Source organism: Dipodomys merriami, unplaced genomic scaffold (assembly GCF_024711535.1).
Source record: "Dipodomys merriami isolate MVZ:Mamm:240054 unplaced genomic scaffold, mDipMer1.0.p SCAF_9, whole genome shotgun sequence".
Taxonomy (NCBI): Eukaryota; Metazoa; Chordata; class Mammalia; order Rodentia; family Heteromyidae; genus Dipodomys; species Dipodomys merriami.
The window spans coordinates 6,749,446-6,769,314 of record NW_027206512.1 but is presented as its reverse complement, the minus strand read 5'-3'; the positions used below and the strand labels follow the sequence as shown (position 1 = coordinate 6,769,314).

General features: G+C 36.7%; 1 protein-coding gene across 3 annotated transcripts in view; it reads right to left on the bottom strand.

Moving 5' to 3' along the window:
- Positions 1–713: 713 nt before the first annotated feature.
- Gask1b (golgi associated kinase 1B) overlaps positions 714–19,869 on the bottom strand; it is a 53,210-nt gene continuing 34,054 nt past the window's right edge. For all 3 annotated transcript variants that reach the window (XM_070013196.1, XM_070013199.1, XM_070013197.1), the window contains exons 4-5: positions 6,615–6,841; positions 714–1,314 (exon numbers count right to left, since the gene is read on the bottom strand). In XM_070013196.1, coding sequence (XP_069869297.1) covers positions 1,107–1,314; positions 6,615–6,841 — 435 coding nt within the window. In that variant the 3' untranslated portion in view covers positions 714–1,106. The remainder of the gene's footprint in view (positions 1,315–6,614; positions 6,842–19,869) is intronic.

The window sequence follows — 19,869 nt, the reverse complement described above, 5'->3', positions numbered from 1 at the left end:
AGGGCAATATCAATTAAATATAATTATACAGAATACAAACCAAATGCAATGAATAAAATATAGAAAACCAAGTATATTCTTTTTAATATGGCAAAATAATTTTATATCATCCATTTAAAGGATATTCTCTGAAAATATATTTGCAATAGGTAACTTTATGACTTAGAATTGCTTTATTTATAAATGACTCCATATAAACTGGATCAAAACTAAGGCAGCAAAATTAGCACATATAAATTGTTAGATGTGGATGTTTCTATTCTGACAATAAAATAAATTTCAAAGAAGGAATGGAGCACATAAGTCTGACCATTGATTATTATTCACTATAGACAATATACTGGTGGTTTTGCAGTTAATCTACCATTTTTATTTAGAATATATTTTAGAGACACAGATCTTTTTCCACAACATGTGCCTCATTTCTTCAAAGTAGAATTATCTCTGGGCAGTGTGGAATGGCTGTATTAACAATCAGCAATAGGAGAATATCAATAAACATTTTCCATTGTACTTGGTTAGATCCATTAACATAGTATAAAATATAATATGAAGGCTTGGACACCTTTGGGTTATACTGACATCAAATACCAAGATAGCTACTTTAAAGGCACTTTAGAATGATAGTTGTGACTATTCTGTAATAAGGATATAAAGTTATGACTTTAGACAAAAATATAAACAAGAGCTATTTTAACAGTATCTTTTCTAGAACGCTTTTTTTTTTTTTTTTTTTTTTTTTTTGGTCGTGGGACTTGAACTCAGTTTGGGCGCTGTCTCTGCGCTCTTCAGCTCAAGGCGATCGTTCTACCACTTGACCCACAGCGCCACTTCCAGTTATCTGGTGGTTTATTGGAGATGAGAGTTTCACGGACTTTCCTGCCCCAGCTGGCTTTGAACCGCTATCCTCAGATCTCAGCCTCCTGAGTAGCTAGGATTACAGGTGTGAGCCAATGGAGCCCGGCTTCTAGAACCCTTTTTAATGGTGCATATAGCATGCAGGTCTCTATTTGTTCATTTTATGTATTTATCTATACTGCTTCACTCCCAGAACGATTTAGGTTTACTTCATTTTAAACAAAACCAATCTAGCCAAAAGATCTTTGTCATTCATTCATAGGTACTACTTTGACCCCATGTGCATTGATGTAGGTGAGAAGAATTTGAGCTCTCTGTTCTATCACATCGATGAGCTTTTCAATTCCTTGTCTACCTCCTTGACTTTCCCAGTAAACCTTATCAAGAAACAGAGACTGTAGGAGTTTCTGCCGTAAGTGCTGGCTCTTCAAAACAGAAACTGCAGATTCAGGAAACCTGAAAAGATAACATGATATTTCATGCTTAGTAATTGCTTGGAAAAATTATCCCTTCCCAAATTACTCTGCTCCTCATTAATCTGACATAAATCACACTACCAAATGATACCTTGAGAACCAAAACATTTTGTCACTGCCAAGCTGACACCTCTCTTAATAATAATATACTAGAACATGTTTCAAGTGAACTGAATTTTTTATACATCTAAAGACTTAAAGAGAAAATTTTCTGAAAAGGAAATAAGAATGGCCAATAGACACATGAAGAAATGCTCAACCTCTCTAGCCTCTAGTTTTGCAAATCAAATCAATATTGAGATACCACCTCACCCCAATTAGAATGGTTAGAATCAAGAACTCTAATAACAACAGGTGCCGGAGGGGATGTGGACAGAAGGGAACCCTACTACATTGTTGGTGGGAGTGTAAACTTGTTCAACCACTTTGGAAAATAGTATGGAGGTTCCTCAAAAGACTCCACATAGAGCACCCCTATGACCCAACAATCCCACTTTGGGGCATTTACCTGAATGATCACAAGACCATACTAAAGCTACCAACACAAATATGTTTATTGCGGCATTATTTACCATAGCTAAGCTATGGAACCAACCCAGATGCCCCTCAGTAGAAGAATGGATCAAGAAATTGTAGTATATATAGACAATGGAATTCTATGCCTCCATCAGAAAGAATGACATTGCTCCATTTGTTGGGAAATGGAAATACTTGGAAAAATTTATATTAAGTGAAGAAAGCCAGGCCCAAAGAAGCATAGGTCCCATCATTTCCCTTATTTGCAATAATTGGCATATGTCTGATACAAGCAGAAAAGGTCAGATAAGATGATGTTAAATGAAATGAACCCCAAGATAAGACACAAGTGGTTTTTTTCATTCTTGCTGTTGCTTCTGATGTATTTATAATGTACTATGTGATTTTTTTTGTTGCTTTGTATGTCCCTCCACCACGGTATAATCCTGTTTTCACTGTATTTGATGTTGGTATAATTTGGGGAGGGGAAGGGAAAAAACAAATTGTTTAAACAGGGATACAGATTGACCCATTGCAATAATGAAATGTACAAGATACTATGTCGAAAAACGAACTTTACAATTTAAGCGGGGGTGGAGGGGTGTAGTTGTAGAGATGGGAGGGAAAGGATGGTAGGAGAAAAACAAAGGAGGAAACAACAATGCTTGATAAGAAATGTACTTATTTCCTTTCTCATGTAACTGTAACCCCACCTCTATACAGTATTCTCTCAATAAAAAACTTATTTAAAAAGTTCATATACTACTATCTGACTTAATCACATTGTGTGCAGAAAAGAAGGGTACAGAATTAGTATTCCATTAGGTCACCAAAAATATTTCCCTAATTTACTTAAACTCATTTTACCAATAGAACCTCTAGAATAGTACCTTCATCACGTTAAGGTGAGATTTTTGTGAAAAAAAAATTTGATGCAAAATGCTGATAGTATTGCTAATTAACATTCCCCCAATAAAAGTTACACAACTAAATTTGAAGTGTGACAATTCTAAATGTGTGTGATACAATGAGAAAGGAATCATTCAAAAGTGTCCAATTAGAGGAAGAATTGCCTTTGATTCAGATTATATTTTTGGAATGTTGGATTATTTGAGAACATCATATTTAAATGAAGTGTTAAATTCTACTATACTCTGGATATCAGGTGTTCCCAAAGCCTTGGTTCCCTTGGTGACACTATGAGGAGCTGGTGGAGCCTTTAAGAGTAGAGCCTAGTGGGAGGTCTTTACATCTTTGGGGTCATGCCACTGAAACAGATAGAAGGACTTCAGCCATTCCTCTTCTTCTCGACTTCAATTTCTGGATATGCAATGAACAAGACTTCTCTAAGAACTCCCATTATAAGGACAACAGAAGCAAATGGTCATGGAATTAAACCTGCAAAGCTGCAAACTTTCTACATTATGTTTATTATCTCAGCCACTGCAGTAGGAAAAGCTAGCCAGTTTTAAATAAATCTAGTCAAATTCAAGTTTTATTATCAGGGACCTAATGCCATTTTAGAAAGGTCCTAACTATTTTACCTAGGGAATATATTACAGTGGCTTCTCTTTTGTAGAAAGTACAAATTCAAGAATTGCTATGTATAGTATCTGATGAGCTTTGTAAATTGTCTGGTTCAAATATCACAGGAGACAGTGTGCCAAATGCATAACTTGGCTTTGGTCAGCTCTCCTTAGGATCTGAAAAAGTCATTGTGAAAATACCAGCACTTATTGGAACTTTGAATAAACTCAGTTGTTTCTGAAATTTTTCAGCAAGGAGAAGCACTTACTTCAAGAGCACACTTTGCCAAAAATCCCAGATTCTTTTTTTGTTTTTCTGACTGTCCTGGTGCTTGAACTCTGGGCCTAGGTGCTGTCCCTGAGCGCTTCAGCTCAAGGCTAGCACTCTATCACTTGAGCTATATAAGCGCCACTTCCAGATTTCTGGTGGTTAACTGGAGATAAGAGTCTCATGGACTTTCCTGCCCAGGCTGGCTTTGATATTCAGATCTCAGATATTCACATCTCCTAAGCAGCTAGGATTACACGTGTGGGCCACCAGCACCTGGCTCCCAGATCTAATAAACACTTTATCTGGAATTGGTGACATGACATACCAACTACAGCATAGATAGTACACAGGGTGTGTACATGCCAGGGATCCAGGGCCTGGTGATTCTGATGATACCCAAAGGCCCAAAGGCTCAGAGCTGGACATGTTTAACAAATTTCAGAGTATCACATTAAATAATGCTTTTAATGAGTTCCTGCATGACACGTGGGCTGTAGTATTAAATAGCATTTTTTTTTTGCTCCATGAAAGTATCATTAATCCATGAGTTATAAATTCTATAGCCCTTCAACAGATTTGGCTGTGGCAGAAAGGATGAGATAAAAGTTTCTTTCTTGCTATTGTTTCTAACATATTTATAATGCACCATGTGATTTTTTTGTTGCTTTATATGTTCCTCCCCCACGGTATAACCCCTCTTTTCACTGTATTGGTTTTCGATGCCCTGCATCTTGTATATACACAAGTGTATATACACTTTTCTAATTCGGGGAGGGGAAGGGAAAAAAACAAAATGCTTAAATAAGGACCATTAAAATATCAACCCATTGTAACAATGAGATGTATAAGACATTTTGTTGAAAAAGAACTTTCCAACTTTGTAGTTGAGGGGGGGAGTAGTTGTAGAGGTGGGATGTAAGGTATGGTAGGTGAAAAAGAAAGGAGGAGGCAATAATGCTCAATAGGAAATGTACTCATTACCTTGCTCTCATGTAACTGTAACCCTCTGTACAGCATTTTTCAATAAAAATGTATAAAAAGTGTTAAAACTATTACTCTCTTCAGTGACTAATACTTTCAATAAAAGAAAAAAAAATATTACTGGTCCCTTCATGACCTTTGCTTAATAGGAATTCTCAATGCATAAATGTGAGATTAGCAATGTCTTCAACTTTGTTTTCCAATGTGAAAATTATATATTCATAGAAGGTTTAGCCTTAAACCCAATACTTTTCATGATGCATTTAAAGTTTAATCTGCTTTGAAAAAATAAATAAAATAATTCATATTTATCTGAATGTGTGAAATGGATGAACTATATGCTCCAGGCACTTTTAATTCTAAGAGGAATTTTAATATCAACTGAGTAAGTGATGACTTAAGAAGGTAAATTTCTCTTTGCATAAATTTTCCTGTAAAAACAGAATTTGCCAAAAAAAGAATTCTGCTTTTGATTCACAAAGAGATGTGAGCAACAGGGTCTTAATGGGGAAGGACATGGCAAAAACTCAAGGAAGTGGGTCTCACAAAACTCTCAGGAACTCACAGTGTTGCTTTTGATGTCAAAAGTATATAAAATCCATATAGTACATAAAATCATAGAGTTTAGGAAGAACTTCTGGTTTTCTGGTGGTTAATTGGAGATAAGAGTCTCGTAGACTTTCTTGCCTGGGCTGGCTTTGAATCATGATCTTCATATCTCAGCCTCCTGAGTAGCTAGGATTACAGGCGTGAGCCACCGGTGCCTGGCTTATAACCAATAGTTTTATGCTTTTTGTGTTTCCCTGCTTTTGCTTTGGGTTTGGTGCTAGGAATAAAATCTAGGAATAAAATCACTGATACTAGGCAAGTGTTCTATGTGCTGTGCTTTCTTTCAGCTTTATTAACAAGATTAATGGTAACAGCATGAATGCTTCAGGTTATTACAAGAAAAAACAATGGGCTTAGGTTTGGAAGAGCTGAATGCTTCCCTAATTTTAGACTTACTAGGATGCTTTCCTATAGTCACTTAGATTCACTTTATAATCCTGCTAATGTACCCTTATAATTTTAAGTGCTCAACCTAACCCTAATTCCTTAGTCTAATTCTTGACTAAAGCAGGAAGCAAATGAAAGGCATATCTACTTGCTGTGAAGTGAAGCAGATAGTACAGCCACAATTTCTGAAATTGAGGTTGTATAGCTCAGATTTTATAGCTACTTCCTGCCACGAGGGAATCTTAATCTCCTCTCTCTACAAATAGTTCTAAGATCAAATGCCTCATAATCACTTCTTGCATTTTACCTCTGACACACTAAATTCCTTCTTTGTTTTTACATAGATCCCTGTCCACTCTAAATCTTTTCTACGTCCTGTCAGATGTCCCCAAATTTTTTAGATTTCCCCTGAATTTTTGGTCAATCATGAATATAACCATACTTCCCTAGCTAGCCTCCTTCTGCCTTCATTTCTGCTATTTCATATCTCCCTCTCCCCATCTATTTCAAAAGCCCTTTTGTCTGGCTTCAACAGCAGCTGTCCTATTATATTGTGCCCTATTCCCTAACTGGCTGTCTTTTTCTCCTGTATTGAAGTAATTGTTGTTTATCATGAAATTGGAGTTCCTGCCATGTCAATATCTGCATGTCTGTTACATTCTCCCATGTTCTACCTTGTTCCCTAAAGTCAGAGCATTTGCCCACTGCTTATCTACGCTTGTCCAGTCCCCATTCTAGAAACTCCTATGCTTGTCCAATCTAACCCCACAAGGCTTTGCTACAATGAAAGCCAAGCAACATGTTGGACAGAAAACATGGTATGAATCTTGTAGGTTCCTGAGCTGCTGAAAGGTGCTCTGGCTACCTTTATGTTTGGTTTCCCTTCTCTAGATCTCTATTCCAAGATTCACATCAAAAATCCTTTCAAGGATTAAATCTAATAGGGTATGTATACATACTTAAGTATATTACTCCAATCAGAAAACTTACTCTTTGATGCCTTCCAACAATTTGAAGTTTAAGTTATCTTCACTGCGGTCAAAGAAACCCTTGTTGTCTATAAAGACCAAATGCCTTGGGTCATGTGTTCGTTGGACAATGTGGGCTAGAGTCACAGAACTGGGGTCACCACAGTTTGGTCTCAATCCATTCCGCACACAAGTATCTTCCTTGCGTGGTCTGAATCCACAGCAATTTGTATCTAAGCGATTATAAATCTGAAAATAGAAAATAAAAACAAAATCCAAGATGTTAAGGGGGTAGAAAACTTGAGAAAATCAAATTTCCAAAGAGCTGGGGATTTCTGGCTTTGAGGTTCATTTAATGCTAGGCAATAATCAGAATAAATCCAACATCCATGCCTTCTGACTCAGCCATGGTTCTAAGCATTTGCAGCTTCTGGTAATAGCACTAAAGTCAGATAAGCCAAATTAGGTATCTCCACCCTAAGTATTTAGAATTCCCACTGACCACACAGGCAGACATGTGGCCAGAAGAATCAGCCCTCAGGATGACGACACCGTTAGACTTTTACATATGATATTTTTGAGCCCTTCAAATGGTAATATAGGAAATCTGTCAACTCATTGGTTCTAAAAAAGACTACTGTTTCAGATTTCAGTATTACTGCAGCTAGCCTCAAATAATACAGAAGAAGCTGGGCATCAGTGGCTCATTCCTGTTATACTAATTACTGAGGAGCCCAAGATCTAAGAATCATGATTCAAAGGGACAGTGCCCAGGCCCAGAGTTCAAGCCCCATGACTGACAAGAAAAAAAAAAAAGCCAGCAAGAGAAGGAAAGTCCACCAAATTACCTCCAATTAACCACCAAAAAGCTGGAAGTGGAGTTGTAGCTCAAGTTCTAGAGCACTAGCCTTGAGCAAAAATGCTCAGAGACAGCAATCAGGCCTTGAGTTCAAGTCCCACGACAAGCAAATGTGCACGTGTGCATGTGTCCATGCACACGTAAGCATGTGCACACACACACAATAATAATATAGAAGCAATCTATTGAAAAGACAGACAATCAATAATGAAGTGTTACCCAGATGAAGGTCACAGAGAGATTCTGAATAGTAAGCAAAAAGCAAAACTATGGTGGCTTGCAGCTTATTCTTAGAATAAACTATAGAAGAGATACACAGATTCATTGGAAAATTGTGTCATTCAATTTCTATAGGGAAATGAAAACAGTTAATAGTATGAAAAAATCCTTTTTAATAAGTGTGAATTAAGTATATTAAATCTCTGCTCTCACACTTGTTAGCTCTGTAAAATTGTGAAGGTTTCTTCATATGACTAATCCCCTATTGAATTTCCTGGGCAATAGGAATGATGCTATTTATGTTACACAGTTGGGGTATATTTGCTGTCATAAATTGGGAGATCATAAAAGTTTACCAAAGGTTCATTTATCAAATGTGAAGGTCCTATATTGGCACTATTGGGAAGTGGTAGAAATTTTAAAAGATGCACTCTAGTAAGAGGTCTTAATAGTGGGGAGTGGCTGAAAAGGGACTTGGGATTCTAACCCAACCACTTCCTATCTCATTTGCTTCCCTGTCATGATACATATGTTCATAATTTTACAGATGTTTCATAATTTTGTTTAACTTATTATTTATTTATGGCAGTTCTGGGGTTTGAACTCAAGGTCTTGAACTTGTTACACAATTGCTCTACCACTTAAGTCACCATAACTCTTTTTACTTTATTTTTCAGGCCAGTCTCAGGCTGATCCTTTCTAATTCTTAACTACAGCACAAAGATCTACCATGTTGATCACATGTGTTCAAAATTTAACTTTTAAGGACAACTCTACTAGTTGTCCAAAGCCACATAATTTGTATAGTTAGATTACAACCTAGTTTAACCAGAGAGTAATCAGTACCCATTCATAACTGCTTGCTGAGGGGTTAAGACAGGTTATTAACTTTTTTTCTGGCTAACTCTTGTTATATATTATGCTTTTTTTTTTTATTGTGAAAATACTGTACAGAGAGGTTACAATTACACAGGCAAGGTAATGAGTACATTTCTTATCATGCATTGTAGCCTCCTCCTTTGTTTCCCCTTCCCATCCATTCCCATCCTCCCCCTGGCCCCACCCCCCGACCCAATCCTCCTCCCCCCACCTGCACCAAAGTTGTAAAGTTCACTTTCAACATAACGACTTGTACATCTCATTGTTGCAATGGGTCCACCTATATCCCTATTTAAACGATTTTTTTTTACCCTTCCCCTGCACAAATTATACCGACATCAAATACAGTGAAAGGGTTATACTGTGGGGGAGGGACATACAAAGCAACAAAGAAATAATTTTATAAATGTGTTAGAAACAAGTGCATGAAAGAAAAAAAAACATTTGAATACATATGTTAGGGTTCATTTCCCTAACATCAACTTATCTGTCCTTTTCTGCTTGACTCAGACATATACTAGATATTGCAAATAAGGGAAACCATGGACCTATGTTTCTTTGAGCCTGGCTTACTTCACTTAACATAATTTTTTCCAAGTCTTTCCATTTCCTAACAAATGGGGCAATGTCATTCTTTCTGATGGAGGCATAGAATTCCACTGTGTATATATACCACATTTTCTTGATCCATTCATCTACTGAGGGGCATCTGGGTTGGTTCCATATCTTAGCTATAGTAAATAATGCTGCAATAAACATAGTCATGCTGGTAGCTGTAGTGTGGTCTTGTTTGTGAACATTTTGGTAAATGCCCAAAAGTGGGATTGCTGGGTCACAGGGAGCTCTATGTGGAGTCTTTTGAGGAACCTCCATATTGCTTTCCAAAGTGGTTGAACAAGTTTACACTCCCACCAATAATAGTAAGGTTCCCTTCTAAGACAGTTTGTTAATTTTAAGTGATAAATTAAGACAATCAATTTTAGCAGCCAGGTGATCAATTTTGAGATCAAGGTATAACGTACATGAATATTTTACAGATCAAAATTATGCTTGAGTTAGAGCATTCATACTTCTGTCAAACTATAGACAACTGCAATAATAATTTTTAAGAATGATTATAAATTAATTTTATAATACATTATATACCAGAAAACTAAAATGAATAATACACATGCAGTTAACTCCTAAATTTTTCACCTCACACACACACACACACACACACACACACAAACACTATCACAAGGAAATAAAATTAGAGGAGTAAAAATTTCTTAATTACAGTTCTGTCTGCTAAGCTCCTTCTTCACTATTGTTTTCATGGTTGTAGGGAAAGAAGTTGGATACCCATTTGTATTATTTCTACAACAAAGCTCTGCTAGTCAATTTTCCTTCACTATGAAAAAGTATATGAGAAATTGAACTTATAAAGAGGAAAGAATTGTTTGGGTTCTCAGTTTTAGGGCTTTCAGGTCATGACAACTTGGTCTTGCTTTGGTCTGTGGCAGGAGATCATGGCAGAAGTGTGTTGGAATAGTTTTAGTGTGGCATTGTGTGTGATCATTTGGGTAATTGCTGAGGAGTGGGCACTTTATTATCTGTTTTCTTGAAAATGGCTTTTCTAATTGAGGTGAGGTAGAATCTCAATGTTATTTGATGGACATTTCTTTTATGACTAGAGATGCTGAGCATTTCTTCATGTGCCTATTGGCCATTCTAATTTCGTCTCAGGAGAAGTCTCTTTTTAATTCTTTAGCCCATGTGTTAATGTGGTGGTATTTCTTTGAGGATTTGTTATTGGAGGGTTTAATTATTTTAAATTTTATTTTATTGTAAAGATACTGTACATAAGCGTTACATTTACATGAGTAAGGTAATGAGTACATTTCTAAGAATATTTTTGATATGAGACCCTTGTTTGTTTTATAGCAGCATTATTTACCATAGATAATATGTGGAATCAACACAGATGCCCTTCAGTAGATAAATGGGTCAAGAGGATATTTACACACAATGGAATTCTATTCCTCCATCAGAAAGAATAACATGGCCCCATTTGTAAAAAAAAAAAAAAAAAAAAAAAAGGAAAGATTTGGAAAAAAAATCATATTAAGTGAAGTAAACCAGACCCAAAGAAACATAAACTCCGTGGTTTCCCTCATTTATAATGATTAGTATACATCTAGGGTAGTCCTAACAGAGGTTCACAATAGCTCAATAGCTATGTATGTATGACTATATAAAATGATGCTAATCAAAATGAACTCCAAGATATGGAAACAAGAGGGGTTTTTTTTGGGGGGGGGTATTTGTGTTTTTGTTTTTTGGTGTACTGTGTGAATAATTTCTTTTTTCCTTATTTTTTTTCTTTTGGTTTATCCCCTGTTGTCACTGTTTTTGGGTTTCATACCTTGTGTTTTGTATATATGCTTATCATATTTGAGGAAGGGAAGGAGAATAAAAAAATGGTGAGACAAAAGACAAGTGGTGAACCAATGCAACAGCGATACTCACAAGACACTATGTTGGAAATGAACTTTAATCTTGGAGGGGGTGAGTGTAGGGGAAAAGAAAGTGGGAGAAAATGAGGGAGAGGGTAACAATGTTAAACAAGGAATATACTCATTACCTTATTTATGTAACTGTAATCCCTCTGCACATCACCCTTACAATAAAAGAAAAGAAAAGAAAATTTAAATTTAACAAAAAAAGAAGTACATGGGGAAAAGCTGCTCACTGCATGGCTGGGAAGTAAAGGAGAAGACCAGGGAGGGGCTGGAGTCTCACAGTCACCTTCAAAAGATCCACCCAATGAACTGAATGCCTCTCACTAGGGCCACCTGGTTATGGTTCCAATACTATCGAATACCACAGGCCTCCTTGGATGTTTAAGATCTCAGCTATAAACCAGATGTGGTGGTACATTCCTTTAATTCCAAGCTATTATAGAGTGAGAGTTAGAAGCATTATGAGCTTAGATCAGCCCAGGCTAAGTTAGCAAAACTCTATCTCAAAACACAAAATGTCTGGAGATATAACTCAAGTGGTAATTGGCTTGGTTAGCATGCTGCTTACAAGGGAATTCAGTCCTCAAAATATTAAATATATTGTTAGATATGATGAGCTCTTCCAAGATAGGCTTTAACTTTGTCACTTCTATAAATATAAAACTTTTCTATTTTAAACTACATGAAAAGTTACATTTGCAAAATACTTACGTAAATCATCTTTTTCCACAATGGCAACATAAGATTGTTTCCTACAGAGTATTTTTAAAGTGTTCTTTCTGTCTGATCTAATTCTGAATCACTCAGCAGTCTGGTGATTTCACCACTTCCCTGACAGACGGTGATGCTATACAAGTCTAACAGACATTATTGCTGAAAATGGGCTTGTGTTTTCTTCTACAAAATGTTGCCCCTTGTTCTATTCAGATCCACACGAGGACTTGGAGGAAATATTATCACATACAGAGTATATGTATATGTGTGTGTGTGTGACTTTGTATTATGTGTGTAGTGTATGTGAATGTATGTTGTATTGTGGTATGTGTGTGCTATATGTGTGTGGTTGGTATGTGAGTACATGTATGGTGTCTGTGTTGAATTTATATGTGAAGGTATGTGTTGTGTGTTGTGTGTGATATACGCTGTGTGTATATGCCTAGAGACTTAGACTAAGACTATAAACCCTCAAATAATCTGTTTACTCTGCTTTCCTGATCCTCAGTTGTAGTGAATTATGTCTTTGGATTATTGCTTTTGTCTAGCCAAGAGTTTATATACCTCTTAAATCATACTCTCTGAATCTTCTCTAAATTTTGTTTATAATCTTCCTTCCAAACTCCCATTCATTTTACCGAAAATCATTTTACTACAAAAGTATAATCCACTCCCTTAAATCCAGTATCATTTTGCTTGGCAGGTGATTTAGTTGTAGATTGAGTGTATTTCTGCTTATTTTGAAGACAGCTGGTCTATTTTTAAAACCTAATAAAGCACATTCTACATAGCTATGAGTCCATAATGCACTTTTAATATACTTATTTAGTGCACACATTAAAACAATCATTCCATTTAAGTACCTCATGATTAAGCACTGTAGTTCACACCTAAGTGTCTATGTTCTTAGGTAATTATCTTACAAAGAAGGCTGTTGGGGGATATACTTTCTCTGCTAAGCAATTCTGAATGTTAATTTCTATAACAACTTGCTTTCAAGAAAGAGAAATTTTCTTGCAAAACAGACCTTGTGCATTTGGGTACAATTGCCAACCACCATCTCCGACAAAAAGCATTCTTTCCTTTTATGGGGAAATATAGCTTTTCCATGTTTACCTAACTAAAATTATACTGAAAAAAATTCAGGTGTTCCAGCCAATTTATTTTTGGTTTTCAGGATGAGATATTTTTAGATATATTTCCTTTTTGAGATATTATTTTATTCAATTTTATTTTGGTTGTGCTGGGTTTGCCTATAGGGAAAAGTATCTTATGAATGACTCATTATAGCACCCAAGTAATGGCACCTATGTCCCAATGACTTGGATCCCTGAGACCCATTAAAAATCTGCAGAAACCAAAGAAAAGTGCTGGAGTAATATTAATAGCAAACTTCAAACTCTACTACAAAGCCACAGTAATAAAAACAAAAACTTGGTACTGGCATAAGAACAGGCTTGAGGACAAATGCACTAGAACTGAAGACCCAGAAATGAACATGCAGACTATGGCCACCTAAACTTTGATAAGAAAGCCAAAAAACAGGATGGAAGAAACACAGCCCCTTCAAAAAATGGTGCCAGCAGAAGTGGCTATATTCACGTAGAAAACTGAAGTTATAACCTTATATATCACCCTGCACTAGAATCAATTCCAAATCAATCAAAGACCTTAAGGTAAGAGCAGATACCCTGAAAACATTACAGGAAGGAATAGGGGAAACACAAGGGCTCCTTGGCACAGATCAAAACTAACTTGCTTGTTTGCTTGCTTGCTTGTTTGCTTGCTTGCTTGCTTGCTTGCTTGCTTGCTTGCTTTCTTTCTTTCTTTCTTTCTTTCTTTCTTTCTTTCTTTCTTTCTTTCTTCCTTCCTTCCTTCCTTCATTCATTTCTTCCTTTCTTCCTTTCTTTCTTTCTTTCTTTCTTTTTTCTTTCTTTCTTTCTTTCTTTCTTCCTTTCTTTCTTTCTTCCTTTCTTTCTTTTTTGTTGGTCATGGGGCTTGAACTCTGCGCCTGAATGCTGTCCCTCAGCTTTTCAGCTAAAGGCTAGCACTCTACCACTTGAGCCACAGTGCACTTCCAGTTTTCTGAGTGGTTTATTGGAGATAAGAGTCTCACCAGCCTTTCCTACCTAGGCTGGCTTTGAACCACAATCCTCAGATCTCAACCTACTGAGTAGCTAGGATTACAGGTGTGAGCCACTGGCACCCAGTTCAAAACTCTTTTAATAAAGACCAGAAAACACAGCAAATCAAAGAATTGTTGGATAAATGGGATTGCATGAAACTGCAGAGCTTCTTCATGGCAAAGGACAGATATAGCAAAATAAATAGAAAGCCCACAGATTGGGAGAAGATCTTTATGCTTAACAGGGAATCACAATAGACCAATTACTAAATGCATAGGACCATATATAATGAAGTGTATTATAATGAACTCCAAGAATTAGAAACAGGAGGTTCTTATTATGTCCTCTATGCAGTTATTTCTATTTTTTTCTGGTTTATTTTTCTGTACCTTTTGTCTTGTATATAAGTCTATTTGATTCATGGAAAGGAAAGGTAATCAGAAACAGCAAGACAAAGGATGAACTAATGCAACAATGATAGTCACTAGACACAATGTGGGAAATGAAATATACAACTTGTGGGAGGGGAACAAGGAGAGAAGGGTAAGTAGGAGAAAATGAAGGAGGGAGTAACTGGAAAGAAATGTACTTGTTACCTTATTTATGTAACTGTAACCCCTTCCCCTTTATTGCCTTTACAGTAAAGTTATTTTAAAAATCTATAGAAATCAATCAGATGCTAGTGACTCACACCTGTAGTCCTGTATACTAATGAGACGCATCCAGAGGATCAAGGTTTGAAGCCAATTGAGGCAGAAAAGTCCCTTGGAGTTTTAAGTGGAGATGTCATCTTCAGTTAACCAACAAAAAGCTGGACTGGCAGCATTGCTCAATGGATAGAGGACCTATCAAGCATCCCAGTAAGCTTAATAACTTGAATTCAAACTCTGATACCAACAAAACAGAAACCTTTAATGACTGGTACTGCTAGTAAGTCAGGAAGTACAGGTGTAACCAACTTCCTCCAGCAAAGTCCCTCAGCTTACAAAGGACAGTACTCAGGACTCAATCCAGTTACTCCTGACGTTGAGTCCCTGGGTGTCTCTGGTGAAGCCTCCAGAGCATGAGTACCTTGTGCACTGGCAAAGAATGTTAGATGATGTGCCGTTGGTCCATATTGGTTTATAAAAGTTTCAGCTGAACCTCCATGCAGAACTTTATGAGAGCTCATGTAGAAGAGACCTTCTGGTAAGATGTAAGAACCAGGAAGTATCAGCTAGAAAAAAGCAATGGTGCCAGTGGCTCACTAAAATCCTAGCTACTAAGGAGTTTGAAAGGAGCAGGAAAGGCCAGGAGACTCTTATCTCCAATAAACTACTCAAAAACTCCTAAATTGACTGTGTGGTTCAACTGGTAGAGCACTTGCCTTGAGAAAAAAAGAATCTCAGGGACAGCGTCTAAGCCAAGTTCAAACCAGGACTGGAAAAAAAATTAAATTAAAAAAAAGCAAAGGTATCAGTATAGAAAATCTAAAGATAGCTGTAAAGTAACAGACACTATTAGAATAGTGCCTCTCTATAGAGACTGTTTTGATAAAATAATAATAATAATAATATAAATCCTGGAGAAATGAACATTTAAAAATATGAAATACTTAATGAATTTTTAGATTCAGCAGATAAAATTGCTCCATCACAATGCTAACAATTTTCTACATGCTTATTTGCAATGTTGGTGTTTGTTTCATCCTGGTCTGACACACTGCACAGCACAGTCCAAGAATACATCACTGGAAAGTGAAGAACCACATGGACAGTTAGTCTGGTATCTATAAATACACGCTAAAGACAGGTGTGTCTGTGGGCCTCCTCGTATCCTCAGTGGAACTAGGAGAAAAGCAGAAAGCAAAGGAGCAAGGGGTATCATGAATAAAAACAATCTGAGGCTGGGCTGTGGTAGTTCATGCCTGTAATCTAGCTACTCAAGAGGATGAGATCTGAGAATCAAGGTTCAAAGCCAGCCCAGGTAGGAAAGTCTGTAAAACTTATCTCCAATTAAGTATCCAAAAAGCCAGAAGTGGAGCTGTGGCTCAAGTGGTAGAGCCCTGAGCACAAAAGCTCATGGAGAGCACTCAGGCACAACAAAAACAATACACACACACACACACACACACACACACACACACACACACACACACACACACACGCACACACACACACACACACAAACATACACATGTACATGCACAAACAATCTGAATGTACCTGAAAGCTGAGAGAAAACAAAATTAGGTCCGTCTACCTCAAATAAGACACTGAAGATCCAGTATCCAAATCTTTTTCTCATTTACTAGTTTTAGTTAAATCACATCAACATGTGCACTTTTCCACCCTTTTTAAGGGTCTATATGAACTTAGATCCACTTGTGTACATGTTAATGTGTATTTCTGGTTTCGTGAGTCAGTATCATATATTTCTCATCATATCTTTTCAAACTACATATTTTTGCCAATTTAAACTATTTATCTTTAGAAAGAAAACTGAACTTTGAAGAAAGAAAGCCAACATATTTAATAAAATATGTAATAGGTAGAATTTAGCAATTAGTCATAGTAATGCACAAAAGCCCATTCATAAATGACATTATTGAGTGGCCTTTGCTGAAAGTTGCCACTTATTTAGTATTCAGCTAGTTACAAAGCTTCTCCAAGGGACTGTCCTGTGCTGGAAAAAATCAAATCAACAAAAGGACAGTGTCCTAGCCCAATAGAATTTATTTTATTTATTTTATTTTTTGGGGGGGAAGGGGTCCGGGCATGGGGCCTGAACTCTGGGCCTGGGCACTGTCCCTCAGCTCTTCAGCTCAAGGCTAGCGCTCTACCACTTGAGCCACAGTGCCACTTCCCGCTTTTTTCTTCTGTGGTGCTGAGGAATCAAACCCAGGGCCTCATGCATGCAAGGCAAGCGCTCTACCACTGAGCCACCTTCCCAGCCCCCCCAATAGAATTTTTTTAAGTAATACAGAGTGAAAACAGTTACAAAGAAATGGGAAGGGAAAATGCTACTCATTGTCAATTGATTGCTAGTATAATGGTTTGAACTCAGGGCCTGGGCACTGCCCTTCATCTTTTTTGCTCAAGGCTAGTATTCTGACACTTGAGTCACAGTTCCACTTGTGGCTTTTTGGTGATTAATTGGAGAGAAGGGTATCAAGGACTTTGCTATCTTGACTGACTTCACACTAAGATCCTCAGATTTCAGCCTTCTGAGAAGCTAGAATTGCAGGTGTGAGCCACCAGTACACAGCAACTTTTTTCCTTCCTTGCTTCTGTCTTTCCTTCTTTCTTCTTTCTTTTTATTTCTCCTAATTTCACTAAGCATGGGTCATGAATTCTAATACCTCATAGAGAACTAGCCATATGCATTGCCTGTAATAAGCATTTGATAAATACTCAGAAAACAGCCATGATCAAAATAATAAAAGAATTCTGGGCTGGGAAGGTGGCTCAGTGGTAGAGCACTTGCCTTGCATGCATGAGGCCCTGGGTTTGATTCCCCAGCACCACATAAGCAAAAAGAAAAAAGCCAGAAGTGGCGCTGTGGCTCAAGTGGTAGAGCACTAGCCTTGAGCTGAAGAGCTGAGGGACAGCGCCCAGGCCTAGAGATAAGGCCCCACGACTCGACCCCCCCCCAAAAAAAATAAATAAAATAAAAATTTTTTTAAAAAAAAAGAAAATTCTTTTTTCTAATTAGCAACTTGCTGGCAGATAACTCTGACTCTAACTTACTTCACTGAACATCTCATTTGACTTTTAAAAATGCTTGCAGAAGAAATCATTTTCCACAAGAGTCTTAATTATTTTTAAAAAGGCAAAGTCAGTGATATTATTATCAGCATCCCTTCAGCATAGACAGATGCAAAACATATGTGCTTATTTATCACCTACTCACATAGGAAAATCCTTTTGTTTCATGTTTGTCTAATATAAGCCAATGTGTGTCTGCAGCCTTACAAGTGGGATTAGAGTTGGATCCATGTTGTCTATTGAGTGTGTCAAGGTACATTTTGGAGACCATTGACAAGAGCAACCTGACAAACCCACAGTCCCCGGGGGACTTGTTATACAGATTTAACTTCCTACCCTGGGAGCTATTCAAAGCAAAAGCCCACAGTGCTTCTCTCCTTCTCTTGCCTGCACCAGTAGCATTTGGGATCTCTCACCTCATGAAACAATGGATTTCATTTTGTTCCTTGCTGCCATGGTAACAGGTACCTGCTAACTCAGTCAGTATGCAAATGTGACTTGCAGAGCCACTGATGAAAGATGAGAAATGTAAAATGTGTTAAATGTGAATCTAACAACGGGCCCAGGCTCCTTGTATCTCTGCTTTTCTAAACAGCAAGCTCTGCTCTATTCAACTTCCATTGTAAAAGTTCGCATTTAAAAATAAATCACTGTCAATATATAAGAAACTCTACTTTCTTCCATTACCGAATCTCAAGTAAAGACATAGTAATGGTTCCTTGTGAATGAACAAAAATAAGATTAATGTTATAATATATTTGGATCTCGTTCTGTAGATGCCAAATTTAAAAATCCATGCCCCAAACCCCTGGACAAGTACCAGAAAGAAGCTAAGTGCTGTTCCACAGAAAGACTCTGGAAAGAGTCACTAGGAAAGTAACAATCTATTTTTAGTGAAAGAATATTCATATTCTATAATTTGAACAAGTAGTGCTGAATGAAAATAACCTTTACTGAACAGATACCTATGTTCCTGTGAAGATTTTAAAAGACCAATCTTACATTTCATAAAATTTTGATTGATAGATGAATTTATATTAAACAAAGAAACCTAAAATTCAAATAAAATAAGTATAATCTAAGATTTTCTTAAATTATTTCATTTAACCAAGTGAACTATTTTTAATTCTTATCATTAAGTAGGATTGTAAGAAATGTAGAAATCATGTTCATTTGTATCTGAAAAAAATATTATCTCTGTGAAGATGTCTCTTTCTGAACGTTTTGTGTACTAATATATAGACAGGTTTTATTAATCTCCTTTCTTTCAATTTTATTTCTTCTTCTGTTAAACTGAAGATCTGGTGATATTTAAGAGAATCTAATGTCAGAAACCTCTCTAGGCTCATATTTTAAATCGACCTCATTTCTCTTTTAAAAAACTAAATTCTGACAAATTGATTCTTTTCTTGACATTACAAATAAATTTGGCTTGAGTTAACTATTTTTTAAAAAATTACTTTCCCATATCCACATATAATTTCCTATACTAAGATGTGTTTGTTGCTATGCTCTTTGAACTATCAAATTGTAAATAAAGCCTTTATGCAACCTGGTTACAAAATTTTACAGCACACTGCACATAGTATCTTATGCCTATAATCTCAGCTACATGGAAGGTAAAGATCCAGAAGATTGTGATTTCCCAGCAAGGTTGGGTAAAGCATGAGACTTCATCTCAACAAACACGCCAGCATGACAATAATATATGCCTGTCATCGTAGCTACATGTTAGGCAATAAGTAAAAGAATCTTGATCTCAGACCATCTTGGTAAAATCTCTATAACGTATCCATAGAATAGTCAAAGCAGAAAGGGCTAGAGATGTGTCTCAAGTAGAAGAATGCCTGCCTAGTAAGTATGAGGTCCTGAGTTCAAGTATTGCCAAAAAAATAATTTAAACACAAGGAAAGGATTTTACATCATAAAATGTATAGTTATCAAAATAATCTTAAACTATGCCTGTCATTTTTTCCCATATCACAAATGAACTAAAAGTATCAAAGAGAGTTCATACTGTTAAGGTGCTAGAACCAGTATAGTAAGTGAATCTGCTTCACTTACCATAACACTTCCCATGCAGGAAAGACAATGACCTTACTTTTCCTGGAGGTCACCTTAGAGGCAACCTCTTGCCTCAAAGTGGTATTCACTGTGTGTCATGGACTCCAACATGCATTGTGTTTTGTAAAGCATGCCTCTTAATAAATACTTCTTGAAAACACTGAAA